This window comes from Halichoeres trimaculatus, unplaced genomic scaffold (genome assembly GCF_033239565.1).
Source record: "Halichoeres trimaculatus isolate MK-OKI-2021-1 unplaced genomic scaffold, fHalTri1.1 fHalTri1_scaffold_11, whole genome shotgun sequence".
In the NCBI taxonomy this organism is placed as follows: domain Eukaryota; kingdom Metazoa; phylum Chordata; class Actinopteri; order Labriformes; family Labridae; genus Halichoeres; species Halichoeres trimaculatus.
The window spans coordinates 8,234,555-8,243,867 of record NW_027437189.1 but is presented as its reverse complement, the minus strand read 5'-3'; the positions used below and the strand labels follow the sequence as shown (position 1 = coordinate 8,243,867).

At 38.7% G+C, this 9,313-nt stretch overlaps 2 protein-coding genes across 6 annotated transcripts; one reads left to right on the top strand and one right to left on the bottom strand.

The window, feature by feature from the left end:
- Positions 1-24: 24 nt before the first annotated feature.
- On the bottom strand, positions 25-5,891 carry letmd1 (LETM1 domain containing 1). 2 transcript variants are annotated; one of them, XM_074681543.1, is made up of 9 exons: positions 5,749-5,891; positions 5,278-5,432; positions 4,725-4,864; positions 3,889-3,971; positions 3,467-3,653; positions 2,927-3,028; positions 2,676-2,828; positions 2,471-2,567; positions 25-1,449 (listed from the first exon to the last, which is right to left on the bottom strand). In XM_074681543.1, exons 1-9 carry the CDS (start codon positions 5,862-5,864, stop codon positions 1,373-1,375), a joined length of 1,110 nt encoding a protein of 369 aa, XP_074537644.1. In that variant the 5' UTR covers positions 5,865-5,891; the 3' UTR covers positions 25-1,372. The 2 variants fall into 2 exon arrangements, with proteins under 2 accessions (XP_074537644.1, XP_074537645.1); XM_074681544.1 differs by having other exon boundaries at positions 4,725-4,840.
- A 796-nt stretch (positions 5,892-6,687) lies between these two features.
- Positions 6,688-9,313, top strand: gtsf1 (gametocyte specific factor 1). Of its 4 annotated transcripts, none has more exons than XM_074681942.1 (7): positions 6,688-6,763; positions 7,560-7,660; positions 7,750-7,856; positions 8,282-8,408; positions 8,495-8,578; positions 8,823-8,880; positions 8,969-9,312. In XM_074681942.1, exons 2-7 carry the CDS (start codon positions 7,573-7,575, stop codon positions 9,036-9,038), a joined length of 534 nt encoding a protein of 177 aa, XP_074538043.1. In that variant the 5' UTR covers positions 6,688-6,763; positions 7,560-7,572; the 3' UTR covers positions 9,039-9,312. The 4 variants fall into 4 exon arrangements, with proteins under 4 accessions (XP_074538043.1, XP_074538044.1, XP_074538042.1 ...); XM_074681943.1 differs by having other exon boundaries at positions 7,543-7,660; positions 8,972-9,312; XM_074681941.1 differs by having other exon boundaries at positions 7,543-7,660; positions 8,969-9,311.

Genomic DNA, 9,313 nt, shown 5'->3' with positions numbered 1-9,313 from the left:
AAAAGTATTATATCCAGACACAGCTCTGTTATAATGTTTATCATATTGGCACAGCAGCACAACAATGGAACATCACATACTTTAAATGAATCATTAACAGAACATGTTTCAGATGCAATGTGCCGTCCATGCAAAAGGCACACAAAGTAGATGTCATTGCGTATTTTACACTTTACAACACCAAACACCAGTAGAGGGGATGTGCATTTCCTCTTTGTGATTACGAAGAAATATGCAAATGGTTTTGGTTGCAAATTCTGCGCAGCAGCGTTGTCAACCACAAAGAGGTCATGTTTTTTAAGCCTTCAAAGAAAGAAAGAAAAAAAAATCAAGTAAACATTAAAGTGCCATCACAACTCTGTTCAGACAGCTTCTCAGTGCTGAGCTGCACACCAAAAGGATTTAATCTATATGAAACTCTTTAAGGAACTTGGATGTCTTCGCAATAAACAATAATTTAGCTTTTTTTAATCCATATATAGGGTCTACTTGTGTGTTTTAAAGGTGCTTTTCTTCAGTCTACTGATTTTAAATTTTCACTGACCATTTTTTTACACATTTAACAAAAGTTTTGTCCTTTCCTGTGACAAAATCTCCCCTGTTCAAGATATCTATCATGACCTGCATTATTCATAAAGAGCGAGCATAAAGTGAGGTAAATGTATATAAGGAGAAATAGCTTGACTTTGACATGAAACAACATGTAAAAAACAATGAATATGCTGACATAAAAGCTCTTTTACCTGTAGTCCTATGAGAGGAATGTGTCTGAACAGTTGTAGCTTTATACAGCTAAAGAAAAATCCCCTTTGTGCCCCTGCTTTGCTCTGTAGCTGAGTAATAATATGTTAGCTTTAAAGTAAACAAGTGACCAGTCTGTGCTGTACAGACGAGGTGAGCTGCAGTGCCAGGTAATCCTGTTATTACCGCAACATCACTGCTTATCATAGTTCAGTGCATCATATAATGTCAAGTCCCTTTTGAGTGTCTGAATCAGAACTCTTACTTTAAGTCAAAATAAACCCCTCTTATCCTCCCGTATCCTCGTGTATCATGTTTGTGTAAAGTTAATTTTCATGATAAAGATGCAACAGATTCCAGGTACTCCCATGAGAAAATTCTTTTAACTTTGTGTGATTAGCTCTGTGATACCGTCAAAGCTTAAACTAAAATATTCTTTTAACTGCAAATCTGTTTAGGTTTTGCAATGGACTGTTTTTGTTCCTCTGAAACCTCAAATTTGTGTAGAGACCAGTTCTACTCTGTGTTTCTTTGGCAATAAAGGGAGATGTTGACAGCTACCGGGAAGTGGTGCCTCCCAGTGCCTGAAAAGACGACAAAACACAAAAATCAGACTGCTGCAGGCTTCCTGTCAGTGCCGGCTGGAGCCTTTCGGGTAATTTGCAGAGAGAAGTACAAGGTTGTGCAAAAGCAGGGACACTTCTGATTCTGCAGAAAGGAGACAAACAAACGGACAATGAATTAGCATCAGATTCAAGACTGCTGTATACACGATGGAGGAGGGAGAATTAAAGGAATAGCTCAGAGTTTTGTGAACATTACATGAGTTTAGAGCTGAAGAATGGGTTCAAATCTTATGAGTCAGCATTGGCTAAGTGTTAGGTAGGCTCAGAGACATGCACAGATGAAGAGCGCAGAGTGAGGCTGTCATGCCATCACCTCAGCTGTTGGGGGTTCGGTGCCTTGCTCAAGGGCACCTCAGCAGCGCTCAGAAATGTATGCTAACACCTTTCCAGCAATCAGTCTAATTCCTACTCTTGGTCCATGTTGGGACTTGAGCCAGGAACCCTCTGGTTGCCAAGCAAATACCCTTTGGAATGAGCCACTACTGCCCCAAATGCTGTTTAAGTGACAGGGCGATTAGATTACGATAAATTAGGGCATAAATATCTTATACCACCTCTAATCTAATATTAAGATGATGTTGAAATTTGGATTAACCAAAACTAGAATTAGATTAAACTAGATTAAAAAAGGCAAAATTTTCAATTTTGCAGCTTTCTTTAATTCACTGTTTGCTGGGAATCTGACTATTGAATAGAAGATGGAGACTGAATCACATAGTAGAGACCATTTAATATCAAGGTTTAGTCATAATATTAAGAGATTTAGTTAGCATATAGACTGGAAATAGAAGAATATTCCTCTTTAAAGGCATTTCTACTTGTGTCAGGCCAAAATGAAAAAACATGGAATGTAATCTCCTTGAAACCGTCTTCACATTTTGACATCAGTGCCAAGAGTTTGTTTAGGGTCTTATTATTCTGTGCGTTATAGACTGAGCTTTAGGGGTACAAGAGGGCTTCATTTTTTATTCTCAGACAACGTGTCAGCCACTTTCCAGTTTCATCGACTGCTTATTGTAGACTTAGAGGGGTATCAGTCTGAAGTGTTTTTCCAAAATTTTGAACTATTCCTTTATTTAACAGTGTAAATGTAAAAAATATACCTTTCAGTGAAGAGGACACCTGGAGCCACTGGGATAACCACTCACGACACTGGTTAACATCAAGTCTTCCAGAATTGAGGCCCCGAACATAACAGGCCTGAGAGGGAAAACATCTTCTATTTATAACCACGCTTTCTGAAGAATGCACAGCACACCCTGCTTTTCCACTGAGTGTGAAATTTACGAGTTGTACAGAGTTACCGACCTGCCTCAGCTCAGCCTCGCTCAGCTGGTGAGGGCCCAGCCTGCTGAGAGCCCGGTCCAGCTGGAGCAGCTCCAGGGCGTGGCTGTTCAGCCGCCGGCCAATCAGGAAACCCGGAAGGCGGGGCGTCAAGAAAAGAAGGGGGCTAATGTGCCTCTGTTATTTCCATGGGGACAGAGAAGATATTTTCCAGTGGTGTTCAGGTTAGACTAAGCTTTCTGAGCTTCATGTGAAGTGAACTGGGTTTTACTGACCATCTGATGTGTGCTCATCCTTTTCATACCCAGAGGGGGGCCGGAAAACAAGCTCCGAACAGCAAGGATCTCCGACGCGTTTGGGTTCACCCCGTTTTGCACCTGAAAAAACAAAGTTCTCAGAAATGAGAAACAGAGGTTTGGCTCGGAGTAGATGTGTAGAGATATTTAGCATGGATGTGCTACACAGATGTTTGGGAGTGGAACTCTAGATGCATAAATACAGCTCTTACTGTTGTTGCTCATCACTACCCCCTGCACTTACGGCTCTTATACAAAAACAATCTATGCTAAGACAATCATCCAAATACTTAATCACTCAAGTCAAATTAAATTGCAGTAGCCTGGTTTCAACCTGTAGAGGGCAGTCTCAATGCACATTTGTGACAGTTCAGTTCCTCTTTAAAACTTTCCTCTAGAACAATCTAAACTCAATAAGGTATTAGTGTTAAAGCCAACATTTATTTAAAGCTAAAGATGTGCAATTTAACTAAGCCAACTGGGAAACTCCATTAGCAGCATTACGATGACTTCACTTACTTTAACACACAGGTTTTTCAGTCGAACCTGCAGCTGTTTGTCTTTGACACTGCTGCTCGTGCTCTCAAGCCCTTTGAGCACAGGCTGGTGATGCTGGGCCCTGAGAGAATGGTAAATTCCCTGGAACTCCACTTTCTGGCTTGCAGTCCAGAAATGCGGGATCAGGAGCTGGCGGGGGAAAAAGTACCTGGCAGTGAACAGGAGAGGATTGCAACAAAGAGAGGAGAGACACACAGAGTGATGGGAGAATATGTATCAACAGGGACAAGACTGGAAATAACATCTAAAACAATGAAAGACAACATGTTTTATTTCCAGTATGGAAAGAATGAGTTTTTTCGTATCAATTTAAAAGAGTTTTACTAAATATAAATAAAGTGGTCCTGACTGAAATGGAAAGATGTTTTTTTTAAGTAACTCACATCAAGACAAAAACCAGGTAGTTGGCAAAGGGAGGAACGGAGATCAGCACCAGAGGAATAGCCTTGATCACATTTCTGCGAAACTGAAAAACAAGAAAGAGAACAGAGAAGTTACAAGCAGGGGACCAAACTTTCAGATCTAAATGAGCTCACTTCACACAGGTATGTTCTACACATCTACATGTTATTGTAAAAAAAAAAAAAAAAAAAAAAAAAGTGGCCCCTTGGTAGTTTTAAAGAAAAGCATAGGAAACATGATATCCATATGTCAGACCTACATTGAAGCCACATGCATCTTGGTATTAATTTACTTAGTGGTGTTTAATGTCAATACAAGGGATGGAAATCTGATGCTTCAATTAATATTTTAGATTGTTGCATGTTTCATCAGTCACATGTATGATGTGATGTAACATGTTACTGCTTTGGATTAACTTGTGCAAAGGCATCCCTTTACATTCTAATACTTAAACCACCTTCTATCACCATAAAAAGCTTTTTTATTGTCTCTTTTTGGATTGAAAGTGTGTCCCCCCCTTTCAAATGACCTGAAAACATCCAACAGGATGTAAGAGTTGATTCAAAATAGCCAGTCTTTCAATACAAAATTACTTTTCTTTCTGTCATTATGTTTATAGGCGATTATGGTGACTCTGATAAGTAGTCAGACCAATCATTTCACTGCATCCGAACAAGTTCATACAAAACAACAGTAATAACGTCAGTACCATGGGTGAACAGGCAGAGACAAATAAGTGAAGATTTCGTCCTATCTTTAACACATTTCGAACCCCTTGTGTCTCTTTTTATGTGTTTAAATGACAGCTGATACTCACCTGACGGAGCATCTCCATCTCCCTGTAGGGCAAATCCTTGAACTCAACTCCAGTGGAGCCCATATTTGCTTTTATCCTCGCCACAGCTTTGGCGTCTTGGTACAGTAGCTTGAACCCTGGGATAAGACGATGGTAAAAGACTGTGTCCATGTTAATGATATATAGATAAAATAAGTACAAATTGTTGTTATACAATACCTACCAATACACACAATACATATGGTTTAACATCAATCAGTTATGAGTGATAAGACCACCCTGAGCTGTGGATACAATCACTTCAGTTAATATAAAACCCTTTTAAAGTTCCCTTGAAGTGTATCACAGCGTATTAAGCTGAACAGGGAACATATGCTCCTGCAAACATAGATATCCTCATTTTTTGACACGGACTGGGGAATGAGATAATCTGTTTGATTATTTTAACTCAGACTTCAAACATGAATATAACAACGATAAAACCTGTAAACAAAATAAAATAGTCTCTTAAACAATATTACGCATTAACAAAAAAGCATTGAAGATATCAGAGGTCAGTTTAAAGAGGGCTTACCTTCCACAAAAGTGTGGTAGAGCTGATAAAAGCGAGGAAACCGCCTTTTGAGGAAAGCTTCATACTTGCTGTTTGCTCTTTGTAGCTTTGAGGCAACATATCGACCAACACCTCGCCTGACTTTGGATGATGAATAGTATCTACACAAGGGAAGCCTGTAATGGACGAAGAGGTAAACATTATCAGGTAAACACCCCTTCATGGAGCATCATCGGCGTTTACAATTAATAATGAACATCCCCGAAACACCCAGCTCCGATTTCTTAAATTACTGCAAAAAAAAAAAACATATTAATGTCTAGCTAATAAGCACACAAATCGTATCAAATTCTTTTGAATGCGCCTCATCATTCAGTTAAAACGGTTGAGCATAACAAGATATGTAGCTAGCTTAGCAGAGGTCCATTGAAATACGGTTTAGACAAAGTAACTAATCGTGTATAAATGAGTCAAAATTGATCAGAGGGATACCTAGATTGTCCTGAAGCGTATGGAGAGTGAACTAAATTATTTATGATATTTGTCCTGAGACCACAGAGTCGGATCAAAGACAACTGACTACACAGGTTCGAACAGGACAGCGCCATGTTTGACACAGAGGGAGGAAGCGTAGGTACCGTAATGACGCCAAATACGGAAAGCACAAAGCCATTCTTGTACCGTAATGTCTGTTGGTTTGAGCCCTTTACAGTCCAGTGGCAATTAGCTTCATTAACAGACGAGTAAATGATTGAATTATTTTTTATTAAAATGGCAATCATAGTGAAGAAAATTTCTTTTTTTTCTGTTGTCAAAACGGTACTATATCGTGGAACTTCTGTCGAATTTTACAGATTAAAACAGCCTGGTTTTGACAGGGAAGGCCGTTACAGAGGAACTTGTGGCATAAAAAGTAACGGTGCTAACTGGCGAGTTTAATTAACGTGTCGGTGCTAAAGTGTCGGTGCTTGGTGCCTGTCAGCTCACAGTCACCAGTCAACAGGGTCACACTTTCAATTGAACACCAGCGACGTCGTGTCGTTATGTATACCTTAACTAATTAGTTGACCAGACCAGATATGATCAGGTAAGTCAAATAAACTAATTAAAATCTAATTCTGTTTTTACTTTGTGTAGTTAATGAAAAAGTTAATAAGGAACCGAATTTATGACTAAATTTAACACTAACGAGTAAATATGGACAAAGTAAACAATAAGGGAAGTCAAGATTAACAGAAATAGTTCATGGTTCACAGTAAAACCACATTATATTATCAAAATATTAACTTTTCTAACCAGCAATCCTACTAATAACTGGTGATATTTCCTATATATACGTAACAAGTTATAGGCTGCTTTAATGCATTTTGTTACACATCTAAAGTATTTTGATTTGATGCCTTTTTTTTGTTGTTGTTGACCGGAAGTCACGTGACCTGCGAGATCCTTAAATACGCTGCGTCGCTCAGATCTGGAAAAGTTTTCAGTACAGTGGTAGCTTGTACAGGTACGGTAACTTCTACTTTTTTGTGGTTGTCCGTTCTCGAAAAAAACTTGCACTAAAATAGAAACTTATCATAGAAGTATTATTAAGTTATTGTACTTATGTCTTTGGTTGAACTGAAAAATACAGGTAATATTTGCTAGCTAGGCACGTGGGCAAGTTTTGCTAGTGAATTTGATTGAGTACCGAGATTTCTGGCGCGGTCTGAGGGCGATGTATTAAGACTTTTTTAACACTTGAGTTGGTAAATTAATACTTTAGATAGCATGTCATGTTGTTTCAATGTTCATATCAAACCTTGGTTACAGCAGACCGCACAGAGGGGCAAAAACATCTTCCTTTGTGGTGCACTGCAAATTTTTTTTTTCTCGATAAAGGCTTTCCCAGTCAAGTAATACTACGTAAAACACAAATTACACTACCTTTCTCTCTATTTGGAGCAGTATTGTATAGTATCAAAGTTTGAAGAAAATCATTGGTGGATTTACGATTCAACGATTAAGGTGTCTCGATGGACTTAAATCCACTTGCAAATAATTTTCCCAGTAGTGACCAGCACTCAGGTGTGAATCACATTTTTAAAGTGTTCTACCCTATGAATTCTAGATCAGCGGGGATGTATTATTTGAAACCGCTTAAGAGAATCTATTTGATAACAATGCGATTGCTTAAGCTCTTTTTAATGTCTATAGCAACATGTCAGCATTTTTTGTATGCCAGCTATCTGAAATCAACATTCTTGTTATTTCATTGTTTTAATGAATAACATTTAACCTTGGCAGCTCATCCGCTGTTTCAGTAAATCTCTGCTAATGATGGCCCACACAATAAGATTTGGGACCACCTGTGACCCCTGCAAGGTCCCCTCTTCAGGGGACACTCAATCTGCAGTAGACACAGGTAATGTTAAGATTATATAAGTTCATATGTCTTGATTATTATTAATTGTTATATATTCTGATGACATCCAATATGGTTCTGTTTTTGAGATGAGAAAGGGAACTGTGACCCAGACAAACTTGTTCAGTGCCCATTTGACAAAAATCATCAGATCCGAGTCTGCCGCCTACCATACCATCTTTTAAAGTGTGGAAAGGTAAGTTGAGTTCTTTTTTTTAAAAAAAAAAACTTAGTGCACATTAACATTTTTAGTCACTTTTGGTATGGCTTGGACTTTTTGAAAGACTCATAAAAGATTATCACATTCTAGCTTTTTTTTTATTAAGATAATGTTATTCAATCAGGGAAAATGCAAGAATCTTTAAAATTCTTAGAACTGTGAAAAAATACTAATCATTCTCAGTTGATTAAACTCTAGAATTTTGAAATGCATAAAATGAGTCTTGTTTGTCTGCTTGTTGAACAGTAGACGGTCCAACAAAAACTCTCTGGGGTTATTTCTCTTTCCTTATTCTTGTACCAACTGAACTTAATGAAGTTTTCAAGACACCGCCTGCTGTTAAGTTTCAGTCATTCACCATCATCTTACTTTAAGTCTGACTGTTCCTTTCTCTGATGTAGAACCATCCCAAACTGGCCAGTGAGCTCAAAACTTGCCCTTTCAACGCTCGACACCTGGTTCCTCGGCATGAGCTCATGTACCACACAGAAACCTGTGAGGACAGGATCCCTGTCAGTACTGATGACGGTAAGTTAATTACTATAAAACTTATTCTTCAAACTGCAAGTTTAACATATGCTCAGTGTTTTTGAGTTTGACTACTTTGCTTACAGATGATGCCACAAACGGACATTGTCGCTGGCAGGTTCCTGTAAGCACCTGGGTGAACCCAAATGTGACAGAGGACTGGGACCAAGGTACTGTTACCACCTGATTTTTGCTTGACGATTTATTTTTTTTCTGGATCTAACATTAATGTAATTGTCTAATTACTGCGCTGTAGGGGGTACATACTGAGGCCTTGTTTTTAGTGTGAATGCTGCGCTTAGCTATCAGCTGCAGAGTCACTGTCTACAAAGATGGGTTTTTTCCTGCTCTCATGAACCAGGCTCAAGCACACAGGTTTCCAGTAGGGTGTCTGAAGCTAACTTTGTCTTGCAGAGGCCGATGATGGTGCTGTTCCATTTGTGTGGGGTGAGACCAGATCCCTCGATATGTAGTAAGTTGTCAGCCCAGCCAAACCACTTTAGCTGAAAAAATTCACCTTGTGTGGATGTTTGTTTTTAAAGCTCCTTTTAATTTCTCAGCAGTAAGGAGACCAGACCCACCAACAACCTTGGCCAGACTTCCAGAGTACCCAATACACTCCCATGGTAGCCAAGCTGCATGCCAATCCACATAATGTGGGTGACTTGTTTGAATCTCTTTAATTTTGCTTTTAGAATTAAACCGTTTTAAATTAGAAGAGTTATATTTGTAGTTTCACTTGTGTATTGGTTGCAAAGCTTTTTAGTCACCAGGCAAAGCAGGGACCATACATGTAAAATCCAGTAATGGATGGCCTGTATTTTTTGTTTATTTTTTCGAGTGTTTTTCTGCAAAAAGATCCATCCTGTTTGTTCTGAATAAATTTGTGATACGCAAACAAGTTT